Source organism: Stenella coeruleoalba (genome assembly GCF_951394435.1).
Source record: "Stenella coeruleoalba genome assembly, chromosome: 8".
Lineage (NCBI taxonomy): Eukaryota > Metazoa > Chordata > Mammalia > Artiodactyla > Delphinidae > Stenella > Stenella coeruleoalba.
The window spans coordinates 54,557,646-54,581,968 of NC_137154.1; the positions used below are offsets into that span (position 1 = coordinate 54,557,646).

Here is a 24,323-nt window from a genome sequence, read left to right on the forward strand (position 1 = left end):
ACCTCAGTTTGCTGTCTACAGAGTGAAATATTTATCTCCCTGAAAGGATCAGTACACTTCACAAACATGAAAGTTCCTAGTATAATATGTGGTAACTAACAGGCATTCAATAGATAGTAGCTTCGTTATTGCTGTTTCTATTTTACGGTTATTACTATTGTGTTATTGCTATTTGTTATTAATATTTTTATTATTGCTGTTCTTATTATTTTCAGGATCAACTAAGGTAAAGAAAATGTATTTACTTTGTAGAAGCTAAAGAGATTTACAAACATGAGTTATCATTAAATGAAGGAAAGGGTCAGAGTAAGATTTCCCAACCCACTCATTAAGACAGAGAAACTGTGGCTGAGGAAAAAGAAGAATGAATCACCTGATTTCATGAAACTAGAGATTAAAGGCTTGAGGAAATGAAGTGGAAAAAGAAGCCTGCAACCCTATCCATCCTATATTTGGCCAAATCTATTTGCTTCCTGGTAGCATGGGAAATGAGGCTGACATTGCCAAGTCCCAGGTTGCCGTACAGCCGTCCAAGTCTCATCACGGATCACTGACCTTGTTTATTTTTTCAAGATTTATTTTTAAGAAGCCCCTCTCATTAGTTCAGCTGAGCTAAACTAAGCTCAAGGCAGTAAAAACTCCAAACTGGAGAGAGGAAGCACTGACGTAGTCCAGTTTTTAAATCAACTTTGTTAAAATCTTCCCAAGCTTGGAGAATTCTACCTTCGTTGTGAAAACGCAGCCAGAAAAGAATTCTAAACTACATGCTGTAGGACTTCTTAGAGTAAACCAAAGGCTCCAGATCCTAGCCACAGGAACCAGGCTTTCCCACAGGGAATTCTGCAACTCAGCGCCACCTAACACAGGCCCTCAATTACAGCCTCTTGCAACCATTTACACATCCCCCCAGGCACACACTGAAGCCACGCTGGAGGTCAGCATTAGGTAATGCCCATAGACATTCTACCCATTGCCAGCTCAAATCTCAAGCACTAACGCAGCCCACAGAGAGCTCTTCTTTCTCATCTCCCAAATCCCCTTAGACCCCAAAACTACAACTCTGGAAATTCTGACGCTGAAAGTCTGGGTGGGACCCAGGCAGCTGTATTTCAGAAAAGCACCATGAGTGAGTCAATTTGTGTAAGCTGGGCTGGGAACAACTAACAGAGATAGAATGTTGTGACATAATCTTTAGGAAGACTTAGTTCCACACTCATCCCTGCCACTTTCCAGGTGTGAGACCTTGATCAATTTTCTTTTCTCTAAGCCTCCGCCTCCCCAGGTGAAAATGAATTGTTGTGGGTATCAGATAAAACAAGAAATGAGGTTTCCTTTAAAAATAAAATAGTTCAGGGCTGGAGATGGCCAAGACGGTGTAGGAAGACCCTGAACTCACTTCTTCCCACAAACACACCAAAATTACAACAATTTACAGAGCAACTACCTATGAGAATAACCCGAAGACTAGCAGAAAAGATTTACCACACCTAAACATGTAGAGAAGGAACCACAGCAGGATGGGTAGAAAGAGCAGAGATGCAGTATAGTCAGGACCCACTCCCCTGGGCCAGTAACCCAAAAACAGGAGGAATATCACAATTGCAGAGGTTCTCCGCAAGGCGAGGGGTTGAAGCCTCACATTGGGCTCCGCATCCGGAGGGTCCTGAACCAGGAAGATGAGCCCCCAGAAAGTCTGGCTTGGAAAACCAGTGGGTCTTCTGTTCAGGAGAGCTGGAGGAAAGAGCCTACACTTTTTTTTTTTAACATCTTTATTGGAGTATAATTGCTTTACATTGTTGTTTGTTTCTGCTGTATAACAAAGTGAATCAGCTATACGTATACATATATCCCCATGTCTCTCCCTCTTGCATCTCCCTCCCATCCTCCCTATCCCACCCCTCTAGGTGGTCACAGAGCACTGAGCTGATCTCCCTGTGCTATGCAGCTGCTTCCCACTAGTTATCTATTTTACATTTGGTAGTGTATATATGTCCATGCCACTCTCTCACTTCGTCCCAGCTTACCCTTCCCAATCCCCGTGTCCTCAAGTCCACTCTTATTAAAGGGGCACACTCAAAATCTCACACACTCTGAGTTCCAGTGTAGAGGCAGTAGTTTGAAAAGACCCTGAGTCAGACACATTTGCTAATGTTGGAGAGCCTCACAGAGAGTCAGGAGGCAACTGGGACTCTCCTGGGGGAAAGCGTTTCTTCTCTGGTAATTCAGAGGAGAAATGATATCTTTTTATTGAAGCATAGTTGATTTACGATGTTGTGTTAGTTTCAAGTGTACAGCATAGTGATTCAGTAGTTTTGCAAATTATATTCCATTATAGGTTATTACAAGATATTGGGTATAGTTCCCCTGTGCTATACAGTAAATCCTTGCTGCTTATCTATTTTATATATAGTAGTTTATATCTAGTTTGTATCTGTTAATCCCATACCCCTAATTTGTCCCTTCCTCTTTCCCTCTCCCCTTTGGTAAACATAAATTTGTCTTCTATGTCTGTGAGTCTCTTTCTGTTTTATATACAGATTCATTTGTATTATTATTTTTTTAATTCATACTAAATTCTTTTTCTTTTGTTTTTCTTTCTATTTTTTTTTAACATCCTTATTGGAGTATAATTGCTTAACAGTGCTCTGTTAGTTTCTGCTTTATAACAAAGTGAATCAGCTATACATATACATATATCCCCATATCTCCTCCCTCACACCCTTCCTATCCCACCCCTCTAGGTGGTCACAAAGCACAGAGCTTATCTCCCTGTGCTATGCGGCTGCTTGACACTAGCTATCAATTTTACATTTGGTAGTGTGTATATGTCCAAGCCACTCTCTCACTTCATCCCAGTTTACCCTTCCCCCTCTCCGTGTCCTCAAGTCCATTCTCTACGTCTGCATTTTTATTCCTGTCCTGCACTTAGGTTCTTCAGAACCACTTTTTTTTTTTTTTTAGATTCCATATATATGTGTTAGCATACGGTATTTGTTTTTCTCTTTCTGACTTACTTCACTCTGTATGACAGACCCTAGGTCCATCCACCTCACTACAAATAACTCAATTTTGTTTCTTTTAATGGCTAAGTAATATTCCATTGTATATATGTGCCACATCTTCTTTATCCATTCATCTGTCGATGGACACTTAGGTTGCTTCCATGTCCTGGCTATTGTAAATAGTGCTGCAGTGAATATTGTGGTATATGACTTTTTGAATTATGGTTTTCTCAGGGTATATATCCAGTAATGAGATTGCTAGGTAGTATGGTAGTTCTATTTTTAGTTTTTGAAGGACCCTCCATACTGTTCTCCACAGTGGCTGTATCAATTTACATTCCCATCAACAGTGCAAGAGGGTTCCCTTTTCTCCACACCCTCTCCAGCATTTATTGTTTTTCTTTTTTTTGTGTGTGGTATGCAGGCCTCTCACTGCTGTGGCCTCTCCCGTTGTGGAGCACAGGCTCCAGATGCGCAGGCTCAGCGGCCATGGCTCACGGGCCCAGCCGCTCCGCGGCATGTGGGATCTTCCCGGACCGGGACACGAACCCGTGTCCCCTGCATCGGCAGGTGGACTCTCAACCACTGCGCCACCAGGGAAGCCCCAGCATTTATTGCTTGTAGATATTTTGATGACAGCCATCTGACCAGTGTGAGGAGATACCTCATTGTAGTTTTCATTTGCATTTCTCTAATGATTAGTGATGTTGAGCATCCTTTCATCTGTTTGTTGGCAATCTGTATATCTTCTTTGGAGAAATGTCTATTTAGGTTTTCTGCCCATTTTTGGATTGGGTTCTTGTTTTTTTAATATTGAGCTGCATGAGCTGCTTGTAAATTTTGGAGATTAATCCTTTGTCAGTTGTGTCATTTGCAAATATTTTCTCCCATTTGGAGGGCTGTTGTTTTGTCTTGTTTATGGTTTCCTTTGCTGTGCAAAAGCTTTTAAGTTTCATTAGGTCCTGTTTGGGTTTTTTTTGTTTGTTTTTATTTCCATTTCTCTAGGAGGTGGGTCAAAAAGGATCTTGCTGTGATTTATGTCATAAAGTATTCTGCCTATGTTTTCCTCTAAGAGTTTTAGAGCATCTGGCCTTAAATTTAGGTTTTTTAATCCATTTTGAGTTTATTTTTGTGTGTGGTGTTAGGGAGTGTTCTAATTACATTCTTTTACATGTAGCTGTCCAGTTTTCCCAAGCACCACTTACTGAAGAGGCTGTCTTTTCCCCATTGTATATTCTTTCCCCCTTTATCAAAGATAAGTTCACCACATGTGTGTGGGTTTATCTCTGGGCTTTCTATCCTGTTCCACTGATCTATATTTCTGTGTTTGTGCCAGTACCATACTGTCTTGATTACTGTACCATTGTAGTATAGTCAGAAGTCCAGGAGCCTGATTCCTCCAGCTCAGTTTTTCTTTCTCAAGATTGCTTTGGCTATTCGGTGTCTTTTGTGTTTCCACACAAATTCTGAAATTTTTTGTTCTAGTTCTGTGAAAAATGCCCTTGGTAGTTTCATAAGGACTGCATTGAATCTGTAGATTGTTTGGGTAGTATAGTCATTTTCACAATGTTGATTCTTCCAATCCAAGAACATGGTATATCTCTCCATCTGTTTGTATCATCTTTCATTTCTTTCAGGTCTTTCTTCTCCTTAGGTAGGTTTATTCCTAGGTATTTTATTCTCTTTGCTGCAATGGTAAATGCATTGCATTGCGGTGCACAGGCTTCTCATTGTGGTGGCTTCTCTTTTTTTCAGAGCACAGGCTCTAGGCACACAGGCTTCAGCAGTTGTGGCTCGTAGGCTCTAGAGTGCAGGCTCAGTAGTTGTGGTGCACAGGCTTAATTGCTCCATGGCATGTGGGATCTTCCTGGACCAGGGCTCGAACCTGTGTCCCCTGCATTGGCAGGCGGATTCTTAACCACTGTGCCACCAGGGAAGCCCTTGTTTGTTTTTTATGTATTATTTGTGTGAAAAGTTACTATAAACCTATTACAGTATAGTGCTATATAGCTCACTGTGTTAGTTGGTTTCCTAGGCTAACTTTGTTGGCCTTATGAACAAATTGGACTTAATGAATGTGCTCTCGGAACAGAACTTGTTCTTATGTAGGGGACTTACTGTACTGGGAAGTGCACTCTGTGGTATCACCTGTCACCCATACACTGTTTTTGGCACTGCCCTCAGCCCGGACTCATCCATGGGAATTCAGGCAATCAGCCCAGGTGTCCCTCAGGCACTGTACTCACAAAACCTCTAGCACAGATATGTTGGCACAGAACCACTGAAGTCAGGCACCGAGACTGCCACAGTCACTCACCTGGACCCACCATGGGAGCTACTGAGTCAGTCCCAACCTTGGCCCCGCCTCAGTGTGCTTGCGCGGCAAAGCCTGCAGCCACTATCGCCGGATCCGCCCCAGCCACAGGAACACCAGTGATCTGCTTGGATATCCCAGACAAACTGAGTTTACATAGCTACGTGTGTCGCATAAGTCCCTGGGTTGCAGAACCACTGCACACTCAGATTTCAGTCCTGCTTCTGAAGTCGCTCAGCCTCTGGGGATCAGCTGGAATTTCAACCCCACCTCCACTTGCAACCTACCAGCGCTTGCGTGCTCCCAGAGCTCATAGAGATGGAGCCACTCCTGCTGTGAGCAAGTTGAGGAAAGCTGCTATGGTGGGGCCCATCCCTCCCTTCGTGCACATTAACCGTGGGGCTTCATTGGCAGAGCCCTGCCAGCTGTGAGCACGCTGAGAACGAGGCTGCTGTGGTGAGCCTCACCCCGCCCTTCGAGCGTGCATGTGAACAATGGGGCTTCCATGGTGGACCTGGGCTCCTTCCTGCACACACCCCCAGTCGCAGCTTGGACCACACTCCAGGCCCTTCAGGCTGTCTCCATGAAGCCAATCCACCTTCTCTCTGGGTCTGTCCTCCGAATCCCAAGCTTCAGCACCTAGCACCTCACACACACCAGCAGACTTGTGTCTCAGGCTAGGGAGTGCAGGGAGGTGGCCAGATCCTCTGTGCCGGTCTTTCTCTGTTCTGCCTGCTGCAAACTGGCTGCTGCACTCTCCTCCAAGCCTCTGGAGCTCTCTTTCTGTTCCACCTGATATCCCCACCAGCGAAAGCGCTTCCCAGTGTGAGGGAACCTTTCCTCTTTCACAGCTCCCGCCCAGGGCACAGGTCCCATCCCAATTCCATTCTTTTTCTTTCCTCTTTTTTGTATTGGTTTTATGAGATCTTCTGCCAGCATTCAGCAAGTATTCTGTGAGAACTGTTCCACATGTAAATGTATTTTTGATGTATTTGTGGGAGGAGCTCCCCATCTTTCTATTCCACCATCTTGATCAAGCTCCCCTTGTTTTATTTCTGATCTTAGAGGGAAAATATTCATTGTTTCACCATTAAAATGATACTGGCTGTAGGTTTTCTGTAAATATTTTCCATCAGATTGAGGAAGTCTCATTCTATTCCTAGTTTGCCCAGAGCTTTGATCATAAATGGGTGTTAATTTTTGTCAAATATGCTTTTTCTACTTTATTTTGTTAATATGGTGGATTATAATGATTAATTTTCAAATGACATATTTATCTGGCACTGTTGGGATAAACCCCACTTACTCATGATGCATTACCCTTTTTATATACTGATAGATTCAATTTGCTAATATTTTGTTCAGGATTTTTGTCTAAGTTCATGAATGATATTGATCTGTATATTTAGTACTTGTAACATCTTTGTCAGGTTTTATATGAGTTTATTGCTGACCTCAAAGAATCAGCTGGGAAGTGTTCCTTCCCCTTCTTTTTTCTGAGTTGGTATGGGATTTCCTTCCTTCCTTCCTTCCTTCCTTTTTATTTCTTAAATATTTGATCAACCAGTGAAACTCTTTGGCCCTGGACTTTTCTTTATGGTGAAGTTTTTGATATACAAATTTGACTCTGACAGATAGTAGGCTATTACAAATTTATGTATCTTTTCTCAATTCTAGTAAGTTTTGTATTTCAAAGAATTTCTCTACTTCAAGTTGTCAAATATAATGGCATAAAAATGTTCATAATATTCCTTTTTATGTCTAGGATCTGGAGTGATATTTCCTCTTTCATTCATCATTTATCATATTGGCAATCAAACTCTCTCTCGCTAAAAGTTTATCAATTTTATTTATCTTTTCAAGAACCAACCTTTCATTTTCTCTCTGTTTGTATCTTTTCTATTTCATTGATTCCTGCTGTCTTTAGTGTTTCCTTCCTTTTACTTAGAGATAAATTTACTTTTCTTTTTCTAGATTCTTAAGGTAGAAAATTAATCAATATTAAATCAATCTTCCCTCTAACATTTAAAGTTAGAAATTTCCCTCTAAGTCCTGCTTTAGCTGTACCCCACAAATTCTGTTGTTGTATATGCATTATCCTTTAGTTTGAAATATTTTCCAACTTCCCTTGTGATTTATTCCTTGATCAATGGGGTGTTAAGAAATACGTTAATTTCCAGCATCTAGAATTCATGTTTGTTTCTAATTTAATTTTGCTGTGGTCACAGAACATACTCTGTAAGATTTCAGTCTTTTGAAATTCATCTATTGATGACACTTTTCACACTTTTTAATTTTATGCATTCCTTAACTAATTATTGCAATTTTAGATATTTTTACTTTTGTCTTTTAACCTTCATGCTTGCTTTTAACCTTCATGCTTGCTTTATAAGTGATTGATCCCCTACCTTTATTATATATTTACATTTTCCAGTGAGATTTTAAGTTTTGTATGTTTTCTTATTATCAGTTAGTGCCATTTCTTTTCAGTTTAAAGAAGTCCCTTTAATATTTCATGTAGAATCAGTGTAGTGGTGATAAACTCCTTTAGCTTTTGCTTATCTTGGAAACTCTTAATCTCTCCTTCATTTCTGAATGATAAACTTGCTGGGTAGAGAGTTCTTGGTGAGATTTTTTTTTCCTTTCAGCACTTTGAATATGTCCCACCACTCCTTTATTGCCTCAAGTTATTTTTCTCTTGCTGCTTTAAGGATTTCCTCTTTATCCTTAACTTTCACCATTTTAATTGTAATGTGTCTCTTTGGGTTCATCTTATTTGGAGCTCTCTGGGCTTCCTGGACCCAGATATCTGTTTCCTTCCCCAGATTAGGAAATTTTTTAGTCACTATTTCTTCAAATAATTTTTCTGGCCCTTTCTCTCTCTCTTCTCCTTCTGAGACCCAAATGTTATTCCACATGACGTTTTCCCAAATCTTCCATATAATATCTTCACTTTTTAAAATTCTTTCTTCATTTTGCTGCTCTGTCTGGGGGAGTTCCACCATTCTTTTAGCTTGCTCATTAGTTTTCCTACCTCATCTACTCTGCTGTTGAAGCTGCTAGTGCATTTTTTCAATTCAGTCATAACTTCTATTTGGTACTATCTTATATTTTTTATCTCATTGTGAAAGTTCTCACTATGTTCATCCTTTCCTCTCCCGAGTTTGATGAGCATATTTATGACCATTACATTAAAGTCTATCAGGTAGATTGCTTATCTCAGTTTCATTTAGTTGTTTTTCTGAGGTTTTTGTCTTGTTCATTTGATTAGACCATATTCCTCTCTCTCCTCATTTTGCCTAATTCTCTGTTTCTTTCTATGTATTAGGTATATCAGCTGTCTCTCCCAGGCTGTTGTATAGATTGTCATGTAGTCTATTTGGGGAAATACGCCATGTACACTTGAAAATATTCTGCAGTTGTTGGGTAAAATGTTGTATGTCAATTAGGTCAAGGTGGCTGAAAGTGCTGTTCAGACTTCTAAATTCTTTTTATTTTTTGTGTTTAATTGTTCTTTCAAGTACTGAGTAAAGAATGTTAAAATCTCCAACTATGATCTCTCTTTCAGTTGTTGTCTAACATGTTTTGAAACTCTGTTATTAACTGAAAACAGAGTTATAACTATAATGCCTTCCTGATATACTGACCTTTTCATCATTATGAAATCTATCTCTGTTTCCAGTAATGTTCCATGTTTTGAAGTTTATTCTTTTTCAGAAAATATTTTTATGTTTATTGTTTGCATGGCATATCATTGTCCCATCCTTTCACTTTGTAATCTATTTGTACCTTTGTATTTGAAGTATTTCTTTTGTAGACAGCATATGGTTGGGTCTTGTGTTTTTCTATCTAGTCTGACAATCTCTACTTTGATTTGAGTATTTGATCCATTTATACTTAATGTAAGTAATTAAATGGTTGAATTAATGATGACCATGTTTCAACTTGTCTTCTATTTGTTTTGTCTGTTATTTTGCCTCCTTTGTCCTTTTCTCTCTGAATCCATCTACTATAAAGAGAGATTCTCTTGCTGGCATTGAAGAAAAATCTGCCACATTGTGAGTGGGCCAAATGGCTAGGACTGGATATGGTCTCTAAACTCAAATCAAAACCCAGTCAACAGTGATCACAAAAAAAGGGACATTTCAGTTCCTGTAAGGAACTAAATTCTGCCAACAACCAGTGATCTTGGAGACTGTAAGTCTCAGAAGAGATTGCTGCCCAGGCCAACACCTCAATGTTAGCCTGGAGAGACTCTATGCAGACGACCCAACAAACCCATGCCTCCACCCGTGACCCACACAAACTGTGAGATGATAAATTTGTGTTGTATTGAGCTGCTAAATTTGTGGTAATTTTTTCTATAGCAATAAAAACTAATACATATGGTAATAGAATCTATCCAAAATGAAGCAAAGAAATTAAATAGGCTAAAAATAAACATGAACAGAGTTTCAGTCACTTATAGGATAAAATGAAACTGTCTAACATCTATGTAATTGGAATCCCAGAAATAAGGTAGAGGCAAAAAAATTTTTGAAAAATAAAGACTGAAAATTTATCCAGTTTGATAAAAATTATACTCTGACTGATCTAAGGAGCTCAAAAAACTCCAAGCAGGATGGACACACACACACACACAAACACACTCACTCACTCACTCACTCATATACACACTCATATACAACAAGATAAACTATAATCAAATTACTGAAAACCAGTAATAAGAGAAACAGTCTTTAAAAGCAGCCAGAGAAAAAGGACATATACAAGTAAAAAAACAATGATTTTTTTAAAAAAATGGAAGATCTTTTTGGAAGACTTTTCATAAGAAACTATATGAGACAGAAGACAAAGGATCAACTTCTTTAAAGGTCTGAAAAATATATCCTAAAGCTGGAGAGGTGATAAAGCATTCCAGTGGCAGCAGTAGGTGCAGCAGTACATGCCCATCTTGGAGATGGTCATGGTGCAAGATGTGACACTATGCTTAGTGTTCAAGGCTCTATTCTCCCCAAACTGAATTGGTCTGGACTGTGTTTTCGGCTTCCTTCCAGTCTTCCTTGTTCCTTGCCTGATTCCAAACTTGGTCCACCCCTTCTAGGTATCTCTTGGAGGTACTCAAACAGCCTTCTCATGCATTTACTTAGTTCAGGCAAAATTGGTTTCCCTAATTGGGCAACTAAAAAATCTTAAAAACAGGAAAAATTCTTAATTTATTTCCTACTTACCTTACTTTCTTATCATCATTCACCACAGTTGGAAGTTGGGGTCAAGTTAACTGAGTACTTTTCTAAGGCATTATAGCCATGTCTTTTATCTCAATTTAAACAGCTCTTTGAGTTTTCCTTTAAAAGTTCTCTCCGTTCATGCTTTCCTCAACATTCCCATATTTTTTTCATTTCTTCATTGGATTACTGTTATGGGCTAAATTGTGTCCCACATTCATATGTTGAACCTCAAAATCTGACTATATGGAAACTAGATTAAAATGAGGCCATTGGGGTTGGCCCTGATCCAGTCTGACTAGAGTAGAGAAAATTTGGACACACAGAGAGACATGAGGCAGGGGTGGGCGCAGGTGTGCACAGAAGAAAGGCTGTGTCAGGACACAGAAGAAAGTGGCTATCTGAAAGCCAAGGAGAGAGGCCTCAGTAGAAACCAAACCTGCTGACACATTGATCTTGCACCTCTAGCCTCCAGAACTGTGCGAAAATCAATTTCTGTGTTTTAGCCACCCAGTCCATGGTATTTTGTTATGGCAGCCCTAGTTTACTAATAAAACTACTAAAAGTCATAAGGGAGCTGGAACATAGCCTTCAGACTTCTTAACAGCCAGCAGGATGATCTAAAAATCCATGTAACTCAGTGTTATTTGAGATCTCTCTGTCCCTTAAGAGATTTGAGTGAGCTTGGTTTCAACCTTCAGTTTCACAGAATGAAAGTCTATTTCCTTTCATTTAATTTATTCAAATTTCTGAACTTATTTTTTCATGGTCCCTTTGGATCCATTGCTGCAACTCTAAGTAATGTATGAGTTTAACCCTCTGCCAGCTGGTACATGGCATCTCATGATCTTTACCATTGTCCACAATAAATTAAATTAATTCATGATTTTGTGACTGTATCAACTTTACTTAAGGCTCCAAGAGCTATGGGAAGAAACTGTATCTGGTACTGCACAGTCCTCTGCTTCCTAACTGGTTTTCCCTTTGACACTGCACTGACTTCCCAAACCTGTAACTCACTGTGTGATTATACCCACAACCACCTGAATAATAAACTCTAGCTTCCATTCCCTTACTGGACCTATCTCACTTAGCCTCTGAGTTATTCTGCTGAATAATAAGTTATTCTGCTATTCCATCCCTTTACTCAGAAGTCTGCACAAGTTCCCTTGTTTGAAATTCACTTGCCGTCTCCTGATTGCTTATGTGCAGAGCCTAGACTCGATTCCAGCATCCCCCCTCCACAGTTTTCTCTCTCCACCTTCCAATATACATCACCCACAACTGAAGCCATATAAAGCACATTCAGCCCTGGTAAGCATGGCACCTTCTCTGTCCTGGACCTAGGGGCCTAGCCTAATGGCATCAATTGCTATGCCTCTGCCTGCTTCGTCACTGCTCTCTGTGGGCCAGAACCTCTGTTCTCTTGTGTCACCCCATAGACGGCTTTCAGTTACTTCAGTCTCTCTCACAGTGCCTGGCACAAAGTAGGTACTCAATAACTATGTGATGAATGAATATATCAACAAGTGAACAAAAAATACCCGTGTTCAAAATCTTCCAAGGAGTCTCATTGTTTAGAGGATAAAGTCCACAATGAATCCTTATGCCAAGGGCCCTCCAGAATCTGTGCCCAGCCTCTTTGTCCCAACTTCTCACTGGTCCCCACTCTTTCAACGCTTGTCAAAAACATTAAAGGCAGGCCCTGTATCCTGGAGGCAATGGGTAGGAATTAAGAGAGTGGGCTAGGCCTCTGATTTACCTGTGTGAATGCCAGTGCTCTGGAGTAATTTTTCTTTTTGGCTCTCTCTCCACCTGGAAGGAAGCAGACTATCCATGAGCCTCACAGACCTCTTCCAAAATAGGCCATAATTCAAGGCAGTGGCCAGAAAAGAACATTATCCAGTCAAATTCTACCTTAAGCAGAGGGTTTGTAGTTTCCGCCTTTAAAGGAGAACTCAAATGAGGAAATGATGGGCATGATGAGGTCTAAACAACCATGGACTCTTCTAGCTAAAATTCTTCTACCAGATGTCCCCTCTCCCACCCTGAACCTTGCACTCTTGAAGCATTTTCCCTCAAGAATTCTCAAATGTTATTTTCTTGGACAGATAAAAAGACTATGGTCTGGAAAGGGGCAGTGATTTTCCCAGGGTCACCCAGAAACTAAGGGCAAAGCCACAACTAAAATCCAGGCTCCCCAGTTTGTGAACTTGCTCTTTACACAGCACTCTGCATGTCCAATTTTGTGGAAGGTGGGAAGGTGGAGACACTTGTTCTGAACAATCTTCAATCCCTGTCCTCTCCCAACTGATCCACACCAAAACAGTAGTAACAGGATTTGATTAAGCTTTAGTGAGAGTCCTTATTCTTAGAATATGGTCTCATGTTTAGGAGGTAGAAGGGGTGTGAGGAGCTGCAAGCAGCATGAGAAGAAATGGGAGGTTCAGATGATAAAACCCTGTCTTCCTGAGAATTCGCCATATAGAATTATGGGGAAAATGTAACTGTTTTTTCTCAAATTTACATAAGGACCATTTATATTTTTATTTTGGGAAAAAATCATTTAAAATTACAAACATATGCTTACCAATGAAAATAAAATATGGCAACAATGAAAACTGCAGAAACACAATCCATGAGAATCCACGTGAACTTATAGTAACTTGGTGTCTGCAAAATAGAAAATAGTTAAAGGATTTACAGCTAGAAGGGATTTTAGATCATGTAGGCCAGGTCACTTGCTTGGCTGCCCGGGAGGAGAGGGGGCAGACCAGGCAGAGGAACCTTGATGATGGGGTTGGTCTCAAACACAGAGAGTACCTGCTGCTATCCTAACAATGCCCCCCTTACATGTGCCAAAGGCTCTACAAAGGATAAAATACTTCCCACACTTCTCCCTGGACCCTCAAGATAGGTGTTTGAGGGAGTCCCAGAGATGTCACAGAGCAAGTGTATTCTGGACCCAGGACTACAGCCCAAGTTTCTTGACTTCCAGTGTTCTATGTTTTCATGGCATGGCTTCCCAAACCTGGCTGTGCATCCAAATCTACCTGAGCAGCTTTTAGTAATACAGGTTCCTGGGTCTCACTACAGACTCAGGAATGAGAATTTCTGTATTTTTCACAAGCTTCCCAGGAAAAAGCAACCAGTCTGTGAACCAGCATTTAGGAATCCTTCTCCTAAATCATCATGCTCCAGATAAATATGTTGAAATTATAATTCTTAACTAACATGCCAACTTCTCCAGTCTCCTTGCCTGAATCACCCATTTCACAGAGCTCCATCTTCTCGGTTCTCTTGTATGAGTTTTTCATTTCGCTAGTTTACTCATCCCTTTCCAACTTCATTGTCCCCCTTCTAGTATTACTTGATGGTACTGGGTCTATCATTTTTATTTTTTCTTATGCCATTTCCACCCTATCCCATGGTCTTTCCTTGGACTGATTAACAATGATAATAATAACAATAACATGAACTATCATGATAATGATGAGAACAACAACTAACATTAATGAGAGTTTACAGGAGTTAAGGAAGCATTCCAAGCACTTCAAAGGTATTTTCACAGTTAATCCTCACAACAGCTCTACTAGGCATGTACATTAGAAGCTCTTAACCAACTTCCACTAAATTGAGGCTCTTAATCCTCTCTGGGAACCTAACTGACCTGTGCTTTGGCCTGCTTCAGGATGCCCACTAAGTGAGCTGTACCGTCACCAAGAATCAGTTGTTCTTACTACCCAAATGGCTTAGAACAGCTGTACCAGTTGTTTAAATTGCGCAGTGTAATTCAGTGTTACTTAAATCTGTAAAATCTGAGTTTAAAAAGTATGTCATTTTCAAGGAAACTAAGTCGATGCTTTGAAAAACTTGATGAAGAAAGAAAAGGTCATTAAAAAATAAACTGCTTTTGATTTAGGTATGAGAGAAACACTAAGAGATGAGGGGAGGATTATAAAAAACTGGGTGGCTTCCTCATTCCCGTCATTTCTCCAAATGACTTCACGTTGTTTTATTTTTAATTTTTTAAAGTATTTATTTATTTATGTATCTTGGCTGTGCCGGGTCTTAGTTGAGGCATGCAGGATCTTTTAGTTTTGGCATGCAGGATCTTTTTGTTGTGGCATACAGACTCCTAGTTGCGGCATGCGGACCTCTTAGTTGTGGCATGCAGACTTCGTTGCAGCATGCAGGCTTTTTGGTTGTGGCATACGGGAATTTTTAGTTGCAGCATGCGGGTTTCTTAGTTGTGGCATGCAGACTTCTTAGTTATGGCATGTGGGCTCTTAGTTGTGGCATGCAGGATCTTTTAGTTGCAGCATGTGGGCTTCTTAGTTGCAACATGCGAACTCTTAGTTGTGACATGCATGCGGGATCTAGTTCCCTGACCAGAGATCAAACCCAGACCCCCTGTATTGGGAGCGCAGAGTCTTACCTTCTGGACCACCAGGGAAGTCCCTCAAGTTCTTGTTGTGCTTTAAGGAAACAAAACGTAGAAATCATAGATGGTTCATTGGAAAGTATACATAAGCAAGAGAATACAGAATTCAATCAGCTGAAATACACTCAAAGGAAAGACATTGAGTCTATGTCAAAAAGTGAATGATTTAAATTAAAATGTGTGAGGTATGTATGTGGTAGATTGTTTATAAAAAAGACCAAAATATTCCTTCCAAAATGCAGGTCTATATGCAATGTGACTTTGCTGTTCCTCTCCATCAAAAGGTAAAGTCTGTTTCTTCCCTGCCCCACCTTGAATCTGGACTTGACCATGTGATTTTCTTTGGCCAATGGAACATTAGCAAACATCACACTGGGATATCCTTGAAAAGGTATGTGCATTGGGACTTGACCTCTCTTGCTGCTGAGAACCCAATGTAACCAGGTGAACATACACAAGCTGGATTCCTTAAGGATGACTGACCAAACGAAGAGAGACCACAGTCATCTCAGGTAAGACCATAGACATATGAATGAGGCCATCCTACCACTTAGTCCAACCAAACTGGCTGAGCACAGAGAAACCACTCAGCCATCACAGAGAATGTGACAAACATTTGTTTGTTTTAAGCCACTAAGTATTAGGTACGTTTTTTTTTAATGTAGTAAAAAGCTAATACACTGTATATCATTTATTTCACGATTCCCCATTTAAAATTTTTGAATTAACAGACTGCTAAGCAAACAGGATTATTTTGGATAAAATTGCTCCTATTGTAGTATTTTTTTATACATCTTCATTGGAGTATAATTGCTTTACAATGGTGTGTTAGTTTCTACTGTATAACAAAGTGCATAAGCTATACAGATACATATATCCCCATATATCCTCCCTCTTGCAGCTCCCTCCCACCCTCCCTATCCCACTCCTCCTGGTGGTCACAAAATTCCAAGCTGATCCCTCTGTGCTGTGTGGCTGCTTCCTACTAGCCATCTGTTTTAGATTTGGAAGTGTGTATATGTCCATGCCACTCTCTCACTTCGTCCCAGCTTACCCTTCCCCCTCCCTGTGTCCTCAAGTCCATTCTCTACATCTGCATTTTTATTCCTTTCCTGCCCTTAGGTTCTTCAGAACCTTTTTTTTTTTCACATTCCATATATATGTGTTAGCCTACAGTATTTGTTTTTCTCTTTCTGACTTACTTCACTCTGTATGACAGACTCTGGGTCCATCCACCTCAGTATAAATAACTCAATTTTGTCTCTTTTTATGCTTCAGTAATATTCCATTGTATATATGTGCCACATCTTCTTTATGCATTCATCTGTCGATGGACACTTAGATTGCTTCCATGTCCTGGCTATTGTAAATAGACCTGCAATGAATATTGTGGTACATGACTCTTTGAATTATGGTTTTCTCAGGGTATATGCCCAGTAGTGGAATTGCTGGGTCGTACAGTAGTTCTATTTTTAGTTTTTGAAGGAACCTCCATACTGTTCTCCATAGCGGCTGTATCAATTTACATTTCCACCAACAGTGCAAGAGGGTTCCCTTTTAACCACACCCTCTCCATAATTTATTGTTTGTAGACGTTTTGATGACGGCTATTCTGACCAGTGTGAGGTGATACCTCATTGTAGTTTTGACTTGCATTTCTCTAATGATTAGTGATGTTGAGCATCCTTTCATGTGTTTGTTGGCAATGTGTATATCTTCTTTGGAGAAATGTCTATTTAGGTCTTCTGCCCATTTTTGGATTGGGTTGACGGTTTTTTTGTTATTAAGCTGCATGAGCTGCTTTTATATTTTAGAGGTTAATCCTTTGTCAGTTGCTTCATTTGCAAATATTTTCTCCCATTCTGACGGTTGTCTTTTGGTCTTGTTTCTGGTTTCCTTTGCTGTGCAAAAGCTTTGAAGTTTCATTAGGTCCCATTTGTTTATATTTGTTTTTATTTCCCTTTCTCTAGGAGGTGGGTCAAAAAGGATCTTGCTGTGATTTATGTCATAGAGTGTTCTGCCTTTGTTTTCCACTAAGAGTTTGATAGTGTCTGGCCTTACATATAGGTCTTTAATCCATTTTGAGTTTAGTTTTGTGTATGGTATTAGAGAATGTTCTAATTTCATAATTTTACATGTACCTGTCCAGTTTTCCCAGCACCACTTATTGAAGAGGCTGTCCTTTCTCCACTGTACATTCCTACTTCCTTTATCAAAGATAAGGTGACCATATGTGCGTGGATTTATCTCTGGGCTTTCTATCCTGTTCCATTGATCTATACTTCTGTGTGTGTGCCAGTACCATAATGTCTTGATTACCGTAGCTTTGTAGTATAGTGTGAAGTCAGGGTGTCTGATTCCTCCAACTCCATTTTTCTTAAGATTGCTTTGGCTATTCAGGGTCTTTTGTGTTTCCATACAAATTGTGAAATTTTTTGTTCTAGTTCTATGAAAAATGCCATTGGTAGTTTGATAAGGATTACATTGAATCTGTAGTTTGTTTTGGGTAGTATAGTCATTTTCACAATGTTGATTCTTCCAATCCAAGAACATGGTATATCTCTCCTTCTGTTTGTAGCATCTTTAATTTCTTTCATCAGTGTCTTATAGATTTCTGCATACAGGTCTTTTGTCTCCTTAGGTAGGTTTATTCCTAGATATTTTATTCTTTTTGTTGCAATGGTAAATGCGACTGTTTCCTTAATTTCCCTGTCAGATTTTTCATCATTAGTGTATAGGAATGCAAGAGATATCTGTGCATTAATTTTGTATCCTGCTACTTTACCAAAATCATTGATTAGCTGTAGTAGTTTTCTGGTAGCATCTTTAGGATACTCTATGTATAGCATCATGTCATCTAAAACAGTGACAGCTCTACTTCTTCTTTTCTGATTTGGATTCCTTGTATTTCTTTTTCTTCTCTGATTGCTGTGGCTAGGACTTCCAAAACTATGTTGAATAATAGTAGTGAGAGTGGACAATCTTGTCTTGTTCCTGATCTTAGAGGTAATGTTTTCAGTTTTTCACCGCTGAGAATGATGTTGGCTGTGGGCTTGTCATACATGGCCTTTGTTATATTGAGGTAAGTTCCCCCTATGCCTACTTTCTCTAGGGTTTTTGGCTGTTTAATTAGGTCAAAAGCTTTTTCTGCAGCTATTGAGATGATCATGTGGTTTTTCTCCTTCAATTTGTTAATATGGTTTATCACATTGATTAATTTGCATACATTGAAGAATCCTTGCATTCCTGGGATAAACCCCACTTGATCATGGTGTATGATCCTTTTAATGTGCTGTTAGATTCTGTTTGCTAGTATTTTGTTGACTCTATGTTCATCAGTGATATTGCCCTGTAGTTTGCTTTTTTGTGTGACATCTTTGTCTCGTTTTGGTGTCAGGGTGATGGTGGCCTCGTAGAATGACTTTGGGAGTGTTCCTCCCTCTGCTATATTTTGGAAGAGTTAGAGAACGATAGGTTGTAGCTGTTCTCTAAATGTTTGATAGAATTCGTCTGTGAAGCCATCTGGTCCTGGGCTTTTGCTGGCTGGAAGATTTTTAATCACAGTTTCAATTTCAGTGCTTGTGATCCATCTGTTTATATTTTCTATATCTTCCTGGTTCAGTCTGGGAACGTTGTGCTTTTCTAACAATTTGTCTATTTCTTCCACATTGTCCATTTTATTGGCATAGAGTTGCTTGTAGTAATCTCTCATGATCCTTTGTATTTCTGCAGTGTCAGTTGTTACTTCTCCTTTTTCATTTCTAATTCTATTGATTTGAGTCTTCTCCCTTTTTTCCTTGATGAGTCTGGCTAATGGTTTATCAATTTTGCTTATCTTCTCAAAGAACCAGCTTTTAGTTTTACTGATCTTTGTTATTATTTCCTTCATTTCTATTTCATTTATTTCTAATCTGATCTTTATGATTTCTTTCCTTCTGCTAACGTTGGGGGTTTTTGTTCTTTCTCTAATTGCTTTAGGTGTAAGGTTAGGTTGTTTATTTGAGATATGTCTTGTTTCTTGAGGTAGGATTGTATTGCTATAAACTTCCCCCTTAGAACTGTTTTTGCTGCATCCCATAGGTTTTGGGTCCTCGTGTTTTCATTGTCACTTGTTTCCAGGTATTTTTTGATTTCCTCTTTTATTTCTTCAGTGATCTCTTGTTTATTTAATAGTGTATTGTTTAGCCTCCATGTGGTTGTATTTTTTACAGGTTTTTTCCTGTAATTGATATCTAGTCTCATAGCGTTGTGATTGGAAAAGATACTTGATATGATTTCAATTTTCTTAAATTTACCAAGGCTTGATTTGTGACCCAAGATATGATCTATCCTGGAGAATGTTCCATGAGCACTTGAGAAGAAAGTGTATTGTTCTTTTTGGATGGAATGTCCAAAAAATATCAATTAAGTGCATCTTGTTTAATGTGTCATTTAAAGCTTGTTTCTTTATTTATTTTCATTTTGGATGATCTGTCCATTGGTGAAAGTGGGGTGTTAAAGTCCCCTACTATGATTGTGTTACTGTCGATTTCCCCTTTTATGGCTGTCAGCATTTGCCTTATATATTGAGGTGCTCCTATGTTGGGTGCATAAATATTTACAATTGTTATATCTTCTTGGATTGATCCCTTGATCATTATGTAGTGTCCTTCTTTGTCTCTTGTAACACTCTTTATTTTAAAGTCTACTTTGGCTGATATGAGAACTGCTACTTCAGCTTTTTTTTGATTTCCATTTGCATGGAATATCTTTTTCCATCCCCTCACTTTCATTCTGTATGTGTCCCTAGGTCTGAAGTGGGTCTCTTGTAGACAGCATATATATGGGTCTTGTTTATGTATCCATTCAGCCAGTCTATGTCTTTTGGTTGGAGTATTTAATGCGTTTACATTTAAGGTAATTATCGATATATATTTTCCTGTTACCATTTTCTTAATTGCTTTGGGTTTATTAGAGAAAGTCTCTTCCTTCTGTTGTGTTTTCTCCCTAGAGAAGTTTCTTTAGCATTTGTTGTAAAGCTGGTTTGGTGGGGCTGGATTCTCTTAGCTTTTGCTTGTCTGTAAAGGTTTTAATTTCTCTGTTGAATATGAATGAGGTCCTTGCTGGGTAGAGTAATCTTGGTTGTAGGTTTTTTCCCTTTCATCACTTTAAATACGTCCTGCCACTCCCTTCTGGCTTGCAGAGTTTGTGCTGAAAGATCAGCTGTTAACCTTATGGGGATTCCCTTGTATGTTATTTGTTGCTTTTCTCTTGCTGCTTTTACTATTTTTTCTTTGCATTTAATTTTTGATAGTTTGATTAATATGTGTCTTTCTCCTTGGATTTATCCTGTTTGGGACTCTGCGCTTCCTGGACTTGATTGACTATTTCCTTTCCCATATTAGGGAAGTTTTCAATTATAATCTCTTCAAATATTTTCTCAGTCCCTTTTTCTCTTCTTCTTCTGGGACCCCTATAATTTGAATGTTGGTGCGTTTAATGTTGTCCCAGAAGTCTCTGAAACGGTCCTCAATTCTTTTCATTCTTTTTCTTTATTCTGCTCTGCAGTAGTTATTTCCACCATTTTATCTTCCAGGTCACTTATCTGTTTTTTGCCTCAGTTATTCTGCTACTGATTCCTTCTAGAGAATTTTAAATTTCATTTATTGTGTTGTTCATCATTGTTTGTTGCTCTTTAGCTCTTCTAGGTCCTTGTTAAATGTTTCTTGTATTTTCTCCATTCTATTTCCAAGATTTTGGATCATCTTTACTATCATTACTCTGAGTGGGTTTTTACTTTGCTCCTTCATCTGCTCTGTGTTCCTCTGTCTTCTCATTTTGCTTAACTTACTGTGTTTGGGCTCTTTTTGGAGGCTGCAAGTTCGTAGTTCCCGTTGTTTTTGGTGTCTGCTGCCAGTGAGTAAGGTTGGTTCAGTGGGTTGTGTAGGCTTCCTGGTGGAGGGGACTGGTGCCTGTGTTCTGATGGATGAGGCTGAATCTTTTTTTCTGGTGGGTAGGACTGTGTCTGGTGGTGTGTTTTAGTGTGTCTGTGACCTTTTTATGATTTTAGGCAGCCTCTCTGCTAATGGGTGGGGTCTCTTGCTTGTTGTTTGGCATAGGATGTCCAGCACTGTAGCTCGCTGGTCTTTGAGTGGAGCTGGGTCTTAGCATTGAGATGGAGATCTCTGGGAGAGCTTTTGCCGTTTGATATTATGTGGAGCCGGGAGGTCTCTGGTGGACCAGTATCCTCAACTTGGCTCTCCCACCTCAGAGGCACAGGCCTTGACACCCAGCCGGAGCACCAGGACCCTGTCAGCCACATGGCTCAGAAGAAAAGGTAGATGGGAAAGAAAGGAAGGACGGAAGGAAGGAGGGAGGGAAGGAGGGAGGGAAGGAAGGAAGGTAGGAAGGAAGGACGGAAGGAAAGAATAAAGTTATTAAAATTAAAAATTTTTAAATTATTAAAAACTAAAAAAATTTAAAGAAAGAAAAGGAAAGAAGAGAGCAACCAAACCAAAAAACCAATGATAACACACGCTAAAAACAACACAGACACACACACATACAAATGGACAGATAGAACCCTAGGACAAATGGTAAAAGCAAAGCTATACAGACAAAATCACACAAAGAAGCATACGCATACACACAAAAAGAGAAAAAGGAAAAGAAATATATATAAATAAAAAAGGAGAGCAACCAAATCAATAAACAAATCTACCAATGATAATAAACTCTAAATATTAAACTAAGATAAACATAAAACCTGAAACAAATTAGGTGCAGAAAGCAAACCCCAAGTCTCAGTTGCTCCCAAAGTCCACTGCCTCAATTTTGGGATGATTCGTTGTCTATTCAGGTATTCCAGAGATGCAGGGTACGTCAAGTTGATTGTGAAGATTTAATCCACTGCCCCTGAGGCTGCTGGGAGAAATTTCCCTTTCTCTACTTTGTTCGCACAGCTCCTGGGGTTCAGCTTTGGATTTGGCCCTACCTCTGCATGTAGGTCACCTGAGGGCGTCTGTTCTTTGCTCAGACAGGACAGGGTTAAAGTAGCAGCTGATTAGGGGGCTCTGGGTCACTCAGGCCGGGGGGAGGGAGGGTTACAGAATGCAAGGCGAGCCTGCAGTGGCAGAGGCCAGCATGACGTTGCAACAGCCTGAGGCACACCCTGTATTCTCCAGGGGAAGTTGTCCCTGGATCACGGGACCCTGGCAGTGGCGGGCTGCACAGGCTCCCGGGAGGGGAGGTGTGGATAGTGACCTGTGCTTGCACACAGGCTTCTTGGTGGCTGCAGCAGCAGCAGCAGCCTCAGCGTTTCATGCCTGTCTCTGGTGTCTGCGCTGACAGCCGCGGCTCACACCTGTCTCTGGAGCTTGTTTAGGCAGTGCTGTGAATCCCCTCTCCTCAAGCACCCCGAAACAATGGTCTCCTGCCTCTTCGGCAGTTCCAGACTTTCCCCCAGACTCCCTCCCAGCTAGCTGTGGTGCACTAGCCCCCTTCAGGCTGTGTTCACGCAGCCAATCCCAGTCCTCTCCCTGGGATCTGACCTCCGAAGTCCGAGCCTCAGCTCCCAGCCCTCACCCACCCCGGGGGATGAATAGACAAGCCTTTCAGGCTGGTGAGTGCTGGGCGGCACCGATCCTCTGTGAGGGAATCTCTCCGCTTTGCCCTCCACACCCCTGTTGCTGCGCTCTCCTGCGTGGCTCCGAAGCTTCCCCCCTCTGCCACCTGCAGCCTCCGCCCGCGAAGGGCCTTCCTAGTGTGTGGAAGCTTTTCCTCCTTCACAGCTCCCTCCCAGAGGTGCAGGTCCCGTCCCTATTCTTTTGTCTCTGTTTTTTCTTTTTTTTTTGCCCTACCCAGGTACGTGGGGGAGTTTCTTGCTTTTTGGGAAGTCTGAGGTCTTCTGTCAGCGTTCAGTAAGTGTTCTGTAGGAGTTGTTCCACACGTAGATGGATTTCTGATGTATTTGTGGGGAGGAAGGTGATCTCCACATCTTACTCCTCCACCATCTTGAAGGTTTCCCTATTGCAGTGTTTTTATTCCCAATTTACAAATAAACAAATAACCTGTCTGAGGCCCAGACAGGTTAACTAACATTTCCAAGGTCACACAGTAAGTGGTAGAGCCAAGATTTGAATCTGCATATTCTAACCCAGAGTGTGGGCTGCTTAGGAAAGTCCTTGGGATACAGGCCCCACCTCCCTGAACAAAGTGACTTTGGGTCCTTTAAAAAAGCCCAGGCCAGGTGTAGAAGGAAGTTTTTTACTTACATTCTTTTATATTCTTTGAATTTTGAATCACATGAATTTATTATCAATTCCAATATTACGAATTAAAATATTAAAATGAAAAGTTTTACTTAATAAAGTTTTATTTGATATATACAAAGGGACAACATTAAGACATTACTGATTTAGGGGGGATAGGATTATGGAGGAGTGTACTGCTTTCTAATTTATAGATTTTCATAATGATTGAATTTTATATAATGAACAAGTTTACTTTGCAATCAATTTTAAAAAACAAAAATGTTAGAAAAGTATATAGTACATACATGAAGCGGGATGGTACGGGGACAGACAAGTGGAGAGGTTTTATCTATGCCAAGGGACCTGCCTGCCATCCAAGGTTTCCTTGAGGGTCATCTATAGAAGAATGCCCGAGCCACCAAGAAAGAAGAGGGAAGCAATTTTACACTGCCACCAGAGGGCCTCAGTACAGGCACTGGCCCTGTGAGATTGTGCCCTTGGCCTTGATCCCCTTTCTCCTGCTCCTGACGCTGATCAAGACAGAAACAAGGGCCAGTGAACCTGGAGTTATGGAGAAAGCAACAAGAAATATTTAGGCCTCTCATTTAAAAAGCTTTAATTTTCAAGGCAGTTTAGAGTCTGGGTTATTCTCTGGACTAGACTGTTGATGCTGAACTGAGGCTTTTTGGTGACTAAACTGTACTTTAAGAAATTATCTAAGAGTGACTAGAAAAGCTATGGGATCTGAGTGAGACCTCATTCAAGGGCAAGGAAAGATCTAGTTCACAGAGCAGTTTAAAGAGTCAGTGGAGAGAAATTAAGCTGTTTTCTGTTATAGATGTCCAACGCAGTCAACATACTCTACACTGATTTGAAAAACAGCTTCTGTAGCAGTTAACTGGTTAGCTGGGGTTCCCTCTACAGACAGTAAGTGGTGGGATTTAGCTGGGATTAAAACACAGGTCTTCAGGTCCCCACACTTCTGGCCATAAGCAGTAGCAGGACAGAGGTGAAATCAAGCTCGGTGGCTGGACACTCACTCTCCTTTGCTCAGGACACACAGTTTTCACTTCGGAATCAAGTACACTTGATTTTCTCCCCTCA

The 24,323-nt window shown here is 40.3% G+C and overlaps 1 protein-coding gene across 8 annotated transcripts in view; it reads right to left on the reverse strand.

The window, feature by feature from the left end:
* The window catches only part of PAK1 (p21 (RAC1) activated kinase 1), a 298,535-nt gene that overhangs the window by 63,306 nt on the left and 210,906 nt on the right, over positions 1–24,323 (reverse strand). For 6 of the 8 annotated variants that reach the window (XR_013829588.1, XR_013829589.1, XR_013829590.1 and 3 more), the window contains exons 15-16: positions 13,135–13,217; positions 12,307–12,359 (exon numbers count right to left, since the gene is read on the reverse strand). Coding sequence is in view for 4 of the 8 variants with exons in the window: in XM_079930716.1 (XP_079786842.1) it covers positions 12,307–12,359; positions 13,135–13,217 (136 nt within the window). In the remaining 4 variants the exon portion in view is untranslated. Of the gene's footprint in view, positions 1–12,306; positions 12,360–13,134; positions 13,218–23,713; positions 23,781–24,323 lie in introns of those variants that run through there. The other 2 variants (XM_079930715.1, XM_079930714.1) reach the window with 2 other exon arrangements.